At 39.8% G+C, this 15,497-nt stretch overlaps 1 protein-coding gene across 1 annotated transcript in view; it reads left to right on the forward strand.

Moving 5' to 3' along the window:
• The window catches only part of LAMA1 (laminin subunit alpha 1), a 256,439-nt gene that overhangs the window by 160,525 nt on the left and 80,417 nt on the right, over positions 1-15,497 (forward strand). The window contains exons 33-39 of the mRNA XM_082258773.1: positions 1,730-1,872; positions 8,807-8,905; positions 9,309-9,420; positions 10,753-10,903; positions 12,709-12,919; positions 13,606-13,722; positions 13,809-13,972. Coding sequence (XP_082114899.1) covers positions 1,730-1,872; positions 8,807-8,905; positions 9,309-9,420; positions 10,753-10,903; positions 12,709-12,919; positions 13,606-13,722; positions 13,809-13,972 — 997 coding nt within the window. The remainder of the gene's footprint in view (positions 1-1,729; positions 1,873-8,806; positions 8,906-9,308; positions 9,421-10,752; positions 10,904-12,708; positions 12,920-13,605; positions 13,723-13,808; positions 13,973-15,497) is intronic.

Genomic DNA, 15,497 nt, shown 5'->3' on the forward strand with positions numbered 1-15,497 from the left:
TTGCATGTAGGATATTATGCATTAATACACTTACCTAAGCTCCATATTTATTAAAGGCATGTGCAACGTCAAAGGGAATGTGTCATGGACCAAAACACCAATAAAGCATCAGTTGGGATTTATTATTTGATTCTTGGGACACTTACTTGGTTCCAGAGGCAGGGACATCGCTAGCTATGTTCAGATTCAATGCTCAGGAAAAGGCATGAAGCAGGGGGGATTTACTAAAACTGGTGAACTTAGAGTCGCGTGCAGCTCTGCATAGTAACCAATCAGCTTCTATGTTTTATTAGCAAAGCTTAATTGAATAAACTGAAGTTAGAGGTTGCCATGCACAGCTGCACAAGATTCTATGTGCATCGACCTTAGTAAATCTCCCCCTTGGAGTTAGACAATAGTAGTCTCCATCAGATTTTAATTTATTATTTAATTTACTGCATTGCACAGGTAGGAATTAGGGAGACGGTCTGCAATGTGAAACTGTGCCAAAACCTACCGGTCAGCTATAAAATCGAGGTCCTACAAAGCTATAGTCCAGGTCATGAGACTTGAAGCTAGTGCCTTTGGCCATATGACCCAAAGCAGCTCTGTATTGTAGGTAGTGATGTCAGCAGATTCTTCTTTTTCTTCCACTGAAATTATTGCAGTTGTCAGCACCCCAGTTCGCTGCCACTTCAACTTCATACCCCGTGGCCCAGAAAGGGAAAACTGCAGTACCTCCCATTTACAAGTGACTCTCCCCTAGTCTGCCTTCCTAATGCTATTTTTTCTGATAAAAGCTGATCCAACTTAAAGTGACTGTAAACTTTAGAAATTAAATATGAACAAAGCATATCCCTCTATAGTGTGTACTTGTCTCAATTAAAAGCGTTATGTGCGTTTCTGTCTGCTGATTTGTTCCTCTGCTATCAGCATGAATCACTTCTGACAAGTTTTCCTGACACCAAGAGAAAAAAGGTGTCCCCTCCTTCCAATCAGCTTTCAGAGCTCTCTGCACTGAGCTCTGTAAAGTGTAACTTCAGCTCTCCTCCCGCTTTTTTAAACTTTTCTAAACTCTGACACAAGCTTTAGAAAACGACTTTGAATGGATGTAGAGAAGAGAAGACTGCAGATAATCACCCAAGGTCAGCCTCTTCACTGGGTGTATGTGGGGGTTTTCAACCACTATATGTCCTTTTAATTGTCATCTTAGTCAGTGGCAGGTTTGTGCAGAACATGATAGTTACCCTTTAATAATAAATATTAGCAAAGTCACAAATTAACTTCAGCAGAACAATACATAACTGTTAGGTGTCCTACATGCTACTTGTGGTTGAGGTGTTCTATTTCTCCAGAGTCCAGTGTCCATGCTGGCTGAATATGGAGCGCATATTGTATCTTTGTGATGAGTGAATGGTGGAGATGTCTCCATAGAGATCATGTATCTCTGTGCCGAGTGCATATTGTAGATGACTTTATAGAGAACATTCATCTTTGTGCTGAATGCAAGAGTCAGCACTTACAAACAATAACTGACATTTTCTGAACGAATAGTAAGCAGACCTCAGATCCAACTCATAATATTTAGGAACACCTGTGTCCTCCATAGAATGGAATGATCTTCATGATAACCTGTTAAATTCAGTAAATGCTGCAGTGCTCCAGACAAAGTGACTTTTAGCCAATGCAAGAAGTTCACGGAGTCTAAGGTTACTAATATATCACACTTACTCTATTTCCTAATTCTTAGCATGTGACGATGACTGCACAGGGCCATTACTGGATGATCTGGATGATCTGCATAGAACCATATTCTCTATAAACTTCACTGGAGTTGTCACAGTTCCCCATGGATTTCTGTCACATCTGGACAACATGACAATGCATGTAAAGGTGAGAAAAAAATCTATTGAAATTGAATGAATTTTGGTGCCAAGCCCCAAAGCCTTACACTCACCTGGGCTCATTTCTGCCAGATCCATGCCGTGAAGCCCATTGAGCCTCGCACAGCCACTACTGCAAGGTTTCCCAACCAGGCAGTTCCTTCTTCAACAAATGAGTGGGAAATCTCAAGTCACTCCTATAGAGTTCATTCTAGGCATTCCAGCAGAGGGTGGCATCTCCATAGGAATGAATAGTAATTTTACTGGTAATGCCTGGCCTGAAGACAGTGTGGTGACAGTTGTGGGGGTCAGGCAGGAATGAGGACTGCAGAATATGCAACTTTAAGCAGGGCGCTATTTTTTTTTTTTAGTTTTGGATAGAGTTGTGAGCAATTAGACCCTCTCTCAGGTATTTATTGTGTGTTCCAGCTGGAGAGATGGAGTGCCTCACTTGGACAGCTTCAACCCCCATACTCAGAGGACAGAATGTGATGGGAAGTTATTAAATAAGGGCACCTGTTTAAGAGGGGAAGATTTCCTAAATTCTTCTTGCTTCCTCCAGGACAGAAAAGTCAGGGGAAGTTTACATAGCAGGGCAGATACAGTAAAAAGTAAACTGATAGGGGCTGTTAACCCTTCCCTACTCAATCTGAAAAAAAAAAACATTTTGTGTACACATACACTTTAAAGGATAACTGTACAAAAAGTAGTAACACATATCAAATTTTGATGTGCAAGGAGATTACATTACATCATAATGACTGCAAAAAAGAAGCAGTACAACAACGTCATATTTACTGTATAAAGCATTTTTTATACAGATCACATAGACATCTTGGTATTGCCAATTAGCATTTAGTATTGTAACACATCTCAAAACAGCTATACCAGCAGAGGTGATTTTTCACATACATTTAAGAGATAACATTTAAAAAACAATTTAAAGGACTAGTCCACTTAACCTCCCTGGCAGTATGATTCTTTCGGATTTTAGGTGCTGAAAGCGGTACCATTATTTTGCATGAAATTATTGAGAATGAGCAGCCCAAACCAACTATTTACATATTTTTTTTTTTACTGTGCGTTCTTCTTTATAACATCTTGGGTATGATAAAGTTTGAAACACAAAATCATAAATTATAATATAATAAAAAACTATAACTATAAATAAGTTAAAGTATGTATGTATACATATATATATATATATATATATATATATATATATATATATATATATACATATATGTGTATATATATATATATATATATATATTATGTGTGTGTATATATATATATATATATATATATATATATATATATATATATATATATAAAAAGTACAGTAAAACTTCAGGAAAGGGCACTGGGGGGCAATGTAATGTGAATGTATTTTATTTTGAATGGTATCAGTGTGTTTGGTGTGTTTTACATTTGAATTTGCCGCCGGTTCCACCCCCCTGCGAACGTCACGTCGTAGGAGACGGAAGCCGGGGCACGGAGAGGATTGGGAGGAAGATCCGCCGCCGCATACCGCTTGCATACATCACTGGATCCCGGTGACAAGGTAAGTAACCTCTTTTACAGGATCCAGCGATGCTTCTGGCGGTACCCCGAGTGTGGCTCGGGGTTACCGCTTTTGGCTCTGAAATTTAACCCCGAGCCACGCTCGGGAATACAGCTAAGAAGGTTAAAACTGATATTTCAGTTTTTGCTAGATGCATGAAAGATAAACCACTTAGCCCCGGTTCACACTTGTGCGTGTGCGGGGTTCGCATGTAATGTCGGAGCGCACTGCTCCGACATTACATGCGATCGGCTGTGCGGTGCGAGTTTAGCCATACAGTTTGTATGGCTAAATTCGCACCGCAGCCGCTCCAAACACGCACAAGACCCTTTTTTCTAGCCGCATCAGGATCGGATCGCACAGCGGTTCACACTTGTGCGATCCGATCCTGTGCGAACTGCACGATCGCACTGCGATATGCGATCAAACTGGGGGTGTCGTTAAGATTACATTGACACCCCCAGCGTATCGCATATGGCAGTGTGAACTGCCGGGGGTGCGTGTGCGATGCGGGAAAAGGCTGCGGATTCGCTGCCTTCCCGCATCGCATATATGTGAACCGAGCCTGAAAGTGGAACTTCACTCTCCCAATTTATTATTTTTAATCCTCATGCTGCTAGCATTAGTAAATAGAAAGGAAAGTGTATCATATTTACTTGTTTTACATTTTTTATTAAATTTCTTCAGTTACTTCCTGGTTTCCTGCCTAGGCAAATTATGTCATACATCCCAGGAGTCTTCAGGAGGGGGGGGGGGGAGGAGGAGGGGTTTTCTCAGCTAAGCACACTCTCCTGCATGCATGCTTGAGCTAAGGGCAGGAACTAAATGCTACATGAATCATTTGCCCTTACTCAAGATGGCCGCGGCCAGCAATGCTAGGGGGTTTGTTTCAAATTGATTTCTCACCAAAATAAAGCATAGAGACATGGATGGATGGGGGAGATTGCTTTGGATATTAAAAATGAATGATATAGTGTTTTGGTTTGTGGTGCTTAGATGAAGTGAAGATCCACTTTAACATTCTCTCATCTCATGGGGAGTCTATTGGTGAGATATTTATACTGGAGTTCCTGCGTTTTCACATCTGTTGTCCTGTTTATAAGTCTCATTGTTGGACCTTTTTATTTATGTAATATTGAGAATGCAGAAGGAAGAACAGGGACATTTTAAAGTGGGTAAGAACAGCCAAAACTCACAGGTGGACCGGAATAGAGTCAGCAGTTATGTCAGGAAAATCTCACTCTTGGGGTATCCAACACATATTAAAAAAAATTATTAAACAAAGTTTTAAATACACTCAAATATTTAAAAAATGCTTGAAAAAGGCAGAAGCTGACGCAGCCCAGCATGTTTGATGACAATGTATGCCTTGTAAGACAATGGTGGAGGAAGCAAGAATAGATAAGTGAACTTTGATAAAAGAATAAACTATCAAAAAAGCCTGTGAGTAGCCCTGAAAGATGTAGATTGAGGTTATGGATTAGGGCTCATTCAGACGGCCGGTCAGACCAATCCTTCAAACTGACCTGAGCCACTGTCTGCTATATGTGAATCCAAGCACTGTGCGTTCAGATCTGTGCACCCTCTTCTGCTCACTGTCAAATGTTGACATGCGACTGTCCATGCAGCTGCTCTGTCTGCACCAATTTCTGTGGGCTGTCTGCACGCAGCTCCGAGGTGGATTCACATGGAGCAGACAGCGGTTTGAATCGGTGGATGGGTCTGATTGCCCATCTGAATAGGACCTTTGAGTAACCTTGGTGGGAGGCCGTGGGTGGCTGACATGGAGAAGCAGCACTTGAAGAGGAAGAAGAGGTTAATTGATGTTTTGGTAGTCTGTTCATTGTTAGACCATAGAGGAGATTGTTACAGTACAATGGTATATCATGATGGCATTCACTAATATTTTAATAGTGATGCATGTGAAGAAATACACTCGACCTCAGTAAAGTTGGAATGTCTTAGCCTAGGTTCTCACCTATGGGGTGCAATTTGACTAAGGTTTTTAGTGTGATTTCAAGTATAATGTCCACTGCGACTTAATGCAGGTTCAGGTGCGATTCAAATGTGATTTGGATACAGCTGCAATTTTCTTTCTCTCTCTGGAAATTAGCTCAGAAAGACACTATAGCCTGCTAGAAATTGCACTGGAATTGCTTAGTCTTTGAACACTGATGCTTTTTCTATTCAGTTTCAATTAGATTGTAAGTGGATGAAAATCGAATTGCACCGCACCAAACACGCACAGGACCCTTTATAAAAATGCATTGCGTTCAGACTGCACATACTGTATGTGAATGGCCATCATATAAAGTCATGGTATTTCACTTGTCATGGGACTTTATGCATTCTGGAAGACATACGAAATTGCATCAGTGTGAATCAGGGCTTAGACTTTCAATGTGTTTAGCCCTAGTTGTGCTATAAGCATCTAATCATTTGCCTGTTTTCACTGAAGTTAAATGTTGGCTTGATACTTTGTAGAGAAAGTTGTATTATATTTAGCATGTGAACAGAAATTAAGAACTAAGTCTCCCTTCACACTTGTGTGACTTGTCCTGCGATTAGGGACTGCAAAGTCGCATGACAAGTCGTACTCCATTATTTCCAGTGAGTACTGTTCATATCTGCATGACTTCAAGTTGCAATGACTTCAAATTAGTCCCTGCACTACTTTGGGCAGATTTAAATGCGTGGGGTCCAAAGACATAGGCATTGCTTCAAGTCCAGTCAAAATTACAGCAAAATCGCAGTAAAATCACACGACTTTTAGGTCGCACAAGTGTGAAACGGACCTTAAAGTGTTTGTAAAGTCTTGTTTAAAAAAACGAGAACAAACATGTTATATTTACCTACTCTGTGTAGTTGGTTTGCAGAGTGGCCCGTATCCTCCTCTTCTCAGGTCCCTCTTCTGTGCTCCTGGCACCTCCCTCCTGTTGAGTGCCCGCACCGCAAGCAGCTTGCTGTGGGGGCACCCGAGTCCAGTTACAGCTCCCTGTGTCCATTTAGACACGGAGTCAGGACCTAGCCCTGCCCCTCTCTCTCCTGATTGGCTGACTGACTTTGATTGACAGCAGCCAGAGCCAATCGCGCTGTGCTGCTGTCTTAGCCAATGGGTAGGGGAGTCCCAGGCAGCTGAGACACTCCTGCAACATTGCTGGATCTAGATGGGCCCAGCTAAGTATTAGGGGGGAAGGCTTTTATCGTAATGCATAGAATGCATTAAGATAAAAAAAAAAAAACTTCTGCCTTTACAACTCCTTTAATATATTTTCATAGCTAGAGGTCTTCAGCCTCACATATAGGGAATGAACCTATAAAAATTAGCATATCAATTCACCCAGTGAAACTGCATGTACATTCATTTTGTAAATGGGGCAACAAAAAATGTTTTGTATTCATTTAAAAAGGAAATATTATTTTTGGACACTAGATGGTGCTAAGTATCATTTAAACCTTCTGGTGGCCATTGGAGGTATTTTCCGTTTTAAAATAGCCTAGTAACATTTTTATTTTTTTTTCTTACTATTTTCAGGGAAAAATGTACATGCACTTTCACTGGGTGACTTGTTATGCAAATATTTTATACATACATCGGACAGTGTACAAAGGAACTGAAAAAACCAACAGTTTTTTGGCAGCTTTTAGAATAAGTAACATGATTCTTTCCAGCTTGTCAGTGTTTGGGTTAAAGTCTTAATCTACTGCTAAATGCAATGTGATGATGACTATTTTGAACGGTAGAACAAAGTGTACCGAGCCCTTGTTCCTAAAAAACCTTTCAGAGATTGAAATAACAAGTGCTAAAACCAGTGATTTTCACTGCAGTAGCAGCACGAGTTTACAAATGTTTCCTACATTGTTACTGTCTCCTCTATAACACTGCGACAGTAATCATTTCATTAGCCTGGCTGCACCAAACTACTAAAAGCTTATCAGTGATTGGCTGCTGAAAATTACTGCGCCCGCCGGCTCACTGATACCCCAACATACAAAAAAAAAAGTTAATTATTTTCTTTTCTGCTTAGTCTTTGTTTTCCCTTTATCACAAAAAATATTGATATCCCCCTCAATCACCTTCGTGAGAAATGTAATTAAAGCTCGTAGAAGAGCTGCAGATGATAATGTCCAGACGGAGAAAAGTAGAAGAAATTTAATTTGTAATATTTATGATGGCAGAGGCAGTGCTTAAATTGGATTTGCAAAGAGGAAGCAGTTAAGAGCTCAATATGCTACATTTTAATCAAGTCTTATTTCAGAGTGTCTATGTGTGAGACCGGCCTGAGGGTGCAAGGAAATATCATTTTAATATGCGCTCTGATTTGTCGTAGGATAAAACACCATTTAAAGGATCAACATGAGAATTGTTTTGATTATGAATTGTTGTTAACATTATAATGCACATAAGAAAGGTTTAAGAGATTGTAAGAAGCAGTTATGAGAGAATTTAATTTCTCTGTTCTAACAATGCTCACTCCTTTAGGGCACAGACACATAAGCTACATAAGTGGTTACAGCAGAACATTGGATCACACCGGGGTTCAGCAACAGCTTCATAGAGTCTATATGCTGTTGCTTTGCAGAGCTTAGACATTTATTTCTGTTGTAAAACAGAGTTAGTAGAGGCATTGTTTGATGGTAGTTTATAAGTATTTTATATATACGGTAGTAGAAAAATAATACCATTCCAAAAATGCTGTATGATAATATTATGTAGAAAATTCTATTGCATTCATAGCTATGATGAAGGCCAGGTATTAGAACAATATTTTATCCAGTAGCTGGATTTGTTCGAATGTATTTAGCAGCCACTTGTAACAGGCATGACTGCACCTTAATGGATAGTGTCCCAGTGAGGATCGCTTCCCGGGTCAAATTCCCAATGTGCACAGTGTTCTGTCTCCACCTTGGGGCCCATGTGCACTGCACACATTTGGGACATTCTAGTGGACCTCTTGATTGGCAAAGCTGAGAGATGGAAAGAATACAACATAAACATCTGTCGCCAAACTAGTTATTGCTAGACACTGGAAAGATGACCAAGCACCAAACCCTTCTGAGGCTGTCACACAACTACCAATATGATAAACTAGCCTCAAGAATGGACTTTTGCTTCTCCTTTGACAAAAAATGGAAGGCATGGGTGGACTGGTACAATTGATATTACAAAAAAAGCCCTATTACTATTAGACTCTACCAGATAATCCTATGTAACTAAATGACAGTTCTTTTATGTCTTTATTTCTCTTTTATACAAATCATTTTGTATACTGTTCCTGTTATTTAACCTTGTTGAAAATGCAATGAAAATTCAAATAAATAAATAAAATAAACATCTGTCAAAATATTTCTAATACGTGTTCTATGATCTGTTTTACAGGAATCTGTGTTTACAATTTCTAACAAGACCCAGAACATGGACCAAACAGTGATGCAACTGAATGAAGTATATACAGACACAGTTGTGCTACATAACAGAGTAAGTAACATTATACGGCCTTTCATTATAGCAGATCAAGGAACCCGAATGGGCCCATTCTAGCATACAGAAGAGCAATGATTTCCAGAACTTGCCGGAATTGTAGAGTTTGTTGTCCGACAGATGGCCCCATCTATTTGTGTAGATTAAAAAAGGAAGGGATAAACTGTTTTGTGTTCAATTACCGTTATTTATGCTTGTTTAAAGTAATTGGTATACTACTTATGAATTTTAGGGGCGTTTTAGCTTTTATTATGGAGGCTGTTATTTTATTTTAGCCTATAACACTGGCATGGATCCAGAACTTCATTTACAGATAACCTGAATAAACAATGGTAGTGCAAATGCACACTTTCACTTTCCAAGATATCCTGAACCTAAGCTCTACATTTTTGTTTGAAAGTTGTCACAGGTAAAGAAGCATGGGTTCAATGTGCATAATTCCACCATCAACACCCTGAACAAAAGCCAGGAACTAATGGGATTTATTGACAAAATGCAAACTACAATTAAAGGTATGTTCATTCCAGTGACTGTGCAAAAATCCTGTTGTTGTTAGTGGTATTCGATATATTTTTTTACCATTGATGACTATGAGTTAGCAACATGGTTGGGATTTTCCAGAGCGGCAGCCTACAAATTTATCCTATGACAGATTTCTGTTAATGTGGTTCTTCTAAAGGCCTGAAAAGTGTTTTCACCTCACTAACTATCCCACTCCCCCCCTCCTTCCCAAACATTCAAACATTTACCTGAGCCTGTCAGCAAACCAGCGTTGTACCAGCTTCAGGTCTTCTCTCCCCTTCTCTTTCTCTTCTCACAGGGGCTTGGGCAGCAGTGGGAGCGATTGGTTCTTGCAGCTGTCAATCAAATGATGTGAGGAGGGAGCAGGGGGTGGGTGGCAGGAGCTAGGACCAAGCCGAGCTGTGTGTGTCCCCAATGGACACACATGGCTCAGGGGCAAGCCCACAGGTATTCCTCCATAGCAATGGGGGCACACAGAGAGGAGAAAGAGCCTGGAGCACCGGGGGGGACCCAATAAGGGGAGGTTCAGGGCCACTTAAACCGTTGCAAAGAGCAGATAAGTATAACATGTTTGTTAGTTTCATTTTTTTTTTTAAATTTAGCCTTTACATTTACTTTAAAGAATAAGTTCATCTTTGGGAACATGTTCCACCTGATTTTCCCAATGCTGCAGCCACCACCCGCTGATCAATGGTGCAATGGTTTCCAGGCTTCTGCAACAAAAAATAATAAATGCACATTTTATTACCTGCAAAAAATATGTGCATTTATTATTTTTTTTTATAAAGGTGAACTTTTCCTTTAGAGCCGGTTCACATATATGCGATGACAGACATCGCGTGTGATTCGCAGCGCTCTGCTCTGCAAATCACATGCGAAGTCTGTGCAATGCAAACTCAGCCATACAGACTGTATGGCTAAATTTGCATCGCATTCGGACACAACTCGCACTGGACCCTTTTTTGGGTCCGCACCCGAATCAGATCGCATAGGTCTTCACACCTATGCGATCCGATTCATGTCTGAACTGATCTGGGGCTGTCGTTAACTTTGTATTAACACACCCAAAAATTTGCATATGGCAGTGTGAACTGTCTGCGAGTTGAATGCAATGCGGGAACCCGAAGTGGATTCGTAGGGTTCCCGCATCACATATGTGTGAACCGGGACTCAAAGGGGTTCTAAAGCCTAAATGGTATTACCTTAATGCATTTTATGCACCTTTAGTATCACTTTAAGCAGTAAAAATCTATTATACATAATAATATATGGCATATTACTGGCTGTACAGGATTAATAACAATTAGTTTGTCTTTTTTCAGTGCTTATAGAAGTGGCAGAAAGTCTGAATGAGACACTTGGTAGTGATGCCCAGCTGCCACTGAATTACCAGCGAGATGTTTCTTCCAAGCTGGAACAGATGAGCACAAGAAGCTTTAGTGATCATGACCAAAATGCTGTAGAAAATGCTAAGTAAGGATTTTTGAACTTGTTTTGTTATTGTATATTGTAGCACGTGATAGTATGTTCAATCCTGCACTAATCATTATTATTGTATGAGCACATGCAACATGGTATATTTACCGCAAACATGGGCATGTCCAGGATAACAAACAAACCAAATAATAGGTCAGACATCATTTAAAATCTAGAGAATAATAACATTTACTCAAACAAGTCTAGGCACTATAAGACAAGTAGAAAAGCTCTACAAAAACGAAGGGGTAGATAACCTGTTGTTAAAATGTGTCAAGGCAAAATTAAAAAAGGAAAACACATCTCTCTGCTACAAGTCCATTTTCCTATGTTTTTTTTCCCCTTAAACACTTTTTCTTCCAAGGTATGTTTATAAATGTCCTGGTATTCAAAAGAGTTAAAAGAAGCTTATGGGAGCTGAGCTTGGTATTGTTTTTTTTTAGCCAGAAATCAGAATTTATGTTAAAACGAGAAGGAGAAACCCCCTTACCACCACCCCCCCCCCCCCCCCCACCACCACCACTAGTGCCACTTGCCATGATTCCCTGTCTGTCCCATTTCTGTAGGGAGCCTGGGACCAGAGTATCTAATTTCAGGATGGCAAGCAGGAAGGACTCAAAGAAGAATACATTCCCCGATAACCTCTGCAATGAATGGACCTAGAAGTGCTCAGGACTGAGCATTTCTGGGTGCAGAGCTGTAAAACTCCCAGCTTAAAAGCTAAGTAAACAGCTGATCTAGTATAGTCCTGTGCTTGATTGGCTGGAGGTGAGGGCAGGGGAGACATTAGGGGTCCAATAGAAACTGTCACCAGCCAGTGCTATTACATAGGGGGCTTTGTAGCGCCCTTGTGATGGCAGTAAAGTTAAATAAAAAAATCTTAAAAATGTGAATTATAATAAACAAAATAAAAATAAGGAAAACTATTTTAAAGCAACCCCCCGCATCCCACACATATATTAAAAGCAAATGTGCTTGTGCATGTAAACAGCAATTGAGTCACACGTTAGGCATCCCTGTGAATGTTGGAGTGAGAGCAAAGATTCTCAGGCCATAATTCATGGTTAATTCTAAACTGATGACCTGTAAATGTTTTTGAAATGTTGTTCAAGGACAGTTTTAAGTACAATAATTACCTTTCTGTTGGAATTTAAAGGCTTGACATTGTTTGGTATATATTTACTTGACAAAACCCCAATTTTTATATTTTACAAAAAATGGGCATCATGTGGGGCCTCTGCTTTCAGAAAATATATCATTGTTAGGGGGCTTAATGTCATTTTTTGTTAAAAAATTCAAATTTCAACATGTGTGTAAAAAAAAAATTAATCCAGTAGAAAAGTGGTTAAAGACCCAGCAGGTACAGAAACATAGCTGTTGATCTGTGAAAAATCAATTTGGCTCCTAAGTTGCAGCTGACAAAATGTGCCTTTCCTAGATTGAAGTCACAAGAAATTGTGTCAACCCTGCTCTCATTTGATGAACTACAGATTCCCTCTCCTCATCTTCACAACATTTGGTTTAGCTGTTTTGTATTCCAAGATAAGATCTGGGAGGGCTGATAGCACTTCTTAAGGTAGCACAGGAAGTGTGCAGAGGACATAAGACAGATTTGAATGTTTAACAGATAAATCAAAATGCTTCCAATGTTGCATTTAACAGGCCAAACATTTTACACGTAGTTCTTGTATGCTTGTTCATATGGGGTAAAAGTCTATGTGCAATACTTATTTGATGCTGCAGCAGATGAAATGTCCAAATCACATTATCATGGAATATAATAATCTCTCTTTCTGTAACAGGACTTCAGAGGTCCTACTGTCCAGAGTTCAAAAGGAATTTGGGAAGCCACATGAGGACTTAGCAAAGTTGAAGAAAAGCCTTGAGAATGCAATAGCTCAGCACACTAGCAAATTGCTTGCAGCCAAAGACTTTGTATATGAATCTGCTTCAAACACCAATAATACCAACAACCTACTGGTTAACATCCAAAACAATCTAGAAGACTTCAGTGTAAGTTTTATCACTTCTCTCTTGTAAAACCATACGTATATACAGTATGTTGACCTAACTGGGATAGGAAAGACAGATTTAGGGGGGGCCTATTGGCTTCTAGGCTGGCATATTGTGCTTCACTTGATGAATTCCAAAAGATGAATGTGTGTACTCAGTGACAGTACAAGGGAACTAAATCTGTATGGACATCCATTGATTCCAGCTACTTTGTGCACAGGACTGTATAACCTATATTGGAGCCATTGACTCAGTCCTTTTTACACTGTGTTTCTAAATTAGAAAAACATGCATATTGCCATGTGCATTATATCTGTCTTACATGTGTACACAGACCAAAACACATTAAAGAATCAAATCTGGATTCTCATCAGTGGAGTATGTAGGCACACAGCCTTTGGTTGCCAAAGCAAATTCCTTGCTACAACCTCTTTTACTTCATTTTATAATTTATTAGTCCTTGCTATGGGTGCATAAAGTTATTTTTAAAGGAAAAACTCCACCTTTAGGGACAAACCGTTATGTTTATGGCATTTATGGTTTTTCAGACCTGTACAGATGGTATGATGTGTTAAGGTGTGGTAAGGTGTGACGGTCCTATGAGGTTTTTTTTTTAATGCATACTCTGGGATTAATAATTCACAAACAAGAATCTGATTGGACTGAATGTGGAAATTATTTTGTAGGTAAAAAAGATGACTCTCCAGGAAAACAAGAACCGTTCTGTGATGCTGATAGAGGAGGGGCTTGGACTGGTTGATGAAGCAGTGTTACTTGCAGAAGACACTATTAATGCCACGTCGGTAAGTGCCAAATTATGAATAGACAGGTATCAGGCGAAGTAACAGTGAAAAGTTGCTCTAAACTGTGTTGTGTATTTTGTGTATAGGTGTTGGAGATGTACCAAGAAGAGCTCATCATGTGGAATACAAAGTTGAGACATCATGTAGATGAGTTGGTTATGCAGATGTCTAAACGAGATGCTTTGGACTTGGTGTACAAATCTGAAGATCATGCTGCTGGTCTTCTGAGGCTTTCAGATTCTCTCAACAGGTAATGGCACCTAAACTAATAATTATAAAAAAATACTGTATTAAAAAAATAACTAGTAGTACTTCTATCCAATGTGATATATTCTAATATGGACTAGAGCTGTATTTTTGTTATAGATATAGAGTTATAGAGTAAAAAAAAAAAAAAAATAACATCTTTAACCTCGGCAGTGTTACTGAAGGTACTGGCCAAAGGCTGGAACTATAGTATACACACTGGGGGGTTAATTTACTATAGGCAAATAGGAATTTTACTTTGCAAGGGAATTTTCCCTACAGCTTAATAAATGTGGTGAAGTTTCACTTTACAAAGAATACCCAATCGCGTGGACTCTCTATCTTCCTCTATCCTGCTCGTGTGGGTTTGTGTTTCCTTGGAGAGCAGCGCCGGCTAGACTGGACGCATGCGCATTAGGATCTGCATGTCTAGCGTGGCGGTGGATAGTCTCAGATGTGCTGCCAGGATCCCTGTCGGGATCTTGAGGTGGATTTAGGAGTGCTGCCACAGTGGAATCCTTATGCTGTATCTATCTTTACACAATTTGAGTTTGACCATTGTAGTGTTTTTACCTTTACCATTGTAAAGCCGAGTTACACTAGGGTGACTTTGCGCTCTTTTTTTGTGTATTTGTCTAGATGTGTTCCTGCCACCCAGGGTATCCATAGAGAGCAGCAGCACCCTGTGACTTGTCTAATTATCACCAATAGCCAGCTGGAGGGCTATACTAAACTGTTGATCAGCACACCTGCTAGTTTTTTCTTTTGTGTGTATTTTTATTACATAATTCACTTAGTACTGGGGAAAATATGCTTACTAAGTGAAAAGCCTATTTGCCTTTAGAAATATTTTACATTACTGTTTTTATAGTACTGTGTACTGTGGGTGCAATGTTGCACCTACTGTATCTATTCCTCTATAATGAATTGTTAGCTTTTGTTCACATTTCTAAATCAGGGATGTGATATTTTAGGTGTGGTACCTTTTCAATGCATTAACACAAAGGACGTGTATTTTTCCAGTGATACAGCAGTAGGGATTATTATGGATAGCCTTTACCAATGCACTATAGGTGTGAATATACCTAGAGTATGGCAACGTAGGCACCACACTAAGGCCAGCCATAGATGGTGCAAATTTCTTTCCTACAACCTGAAATGTGCATGATTCCCTATCAAAACAGACAGTGCTGACAAGGGGAATCCCTCCTGCCGAGCCGAGGTCAGGTGGGGCAAGCAGCCCTTGCCATGAGAAGACAGTAATTATCGCTAGCGGTTATAGCAGTTCAGCTGCAATTTAGATGCAGTTCAGTTGGGAATTTTTGGAGCCGGAGGCCCTGGCGCCTTTGATAATAGCTGGTTATTAAGGAGTGGACCGGGAAGCTGGCCACCACATCCTTAACAATGGATGACTCATCAGCTGTCAGGGGGTTCCCCGCTAACAGCTGAATGTGAAAAAAAAAAAACATTGCCCGCAATAAAATTTGTTAAAAAAAATTGTACCCCATATTCATTCAAATGGGGGTGGG

The sequence above is a fragment of the Pelophylax lessonae genome, assembly GCF_965119305.1.
Source record: "Pelophylax lessonae genome assembly, chromosome: 5".
NCBI classification, from domain to species: domain Eukaryota; kingdom Metazoa; phylum Chordata; class Amphibia; order Anura; family Ranidae; genus Pelophylax; species Pelophylax lessonae.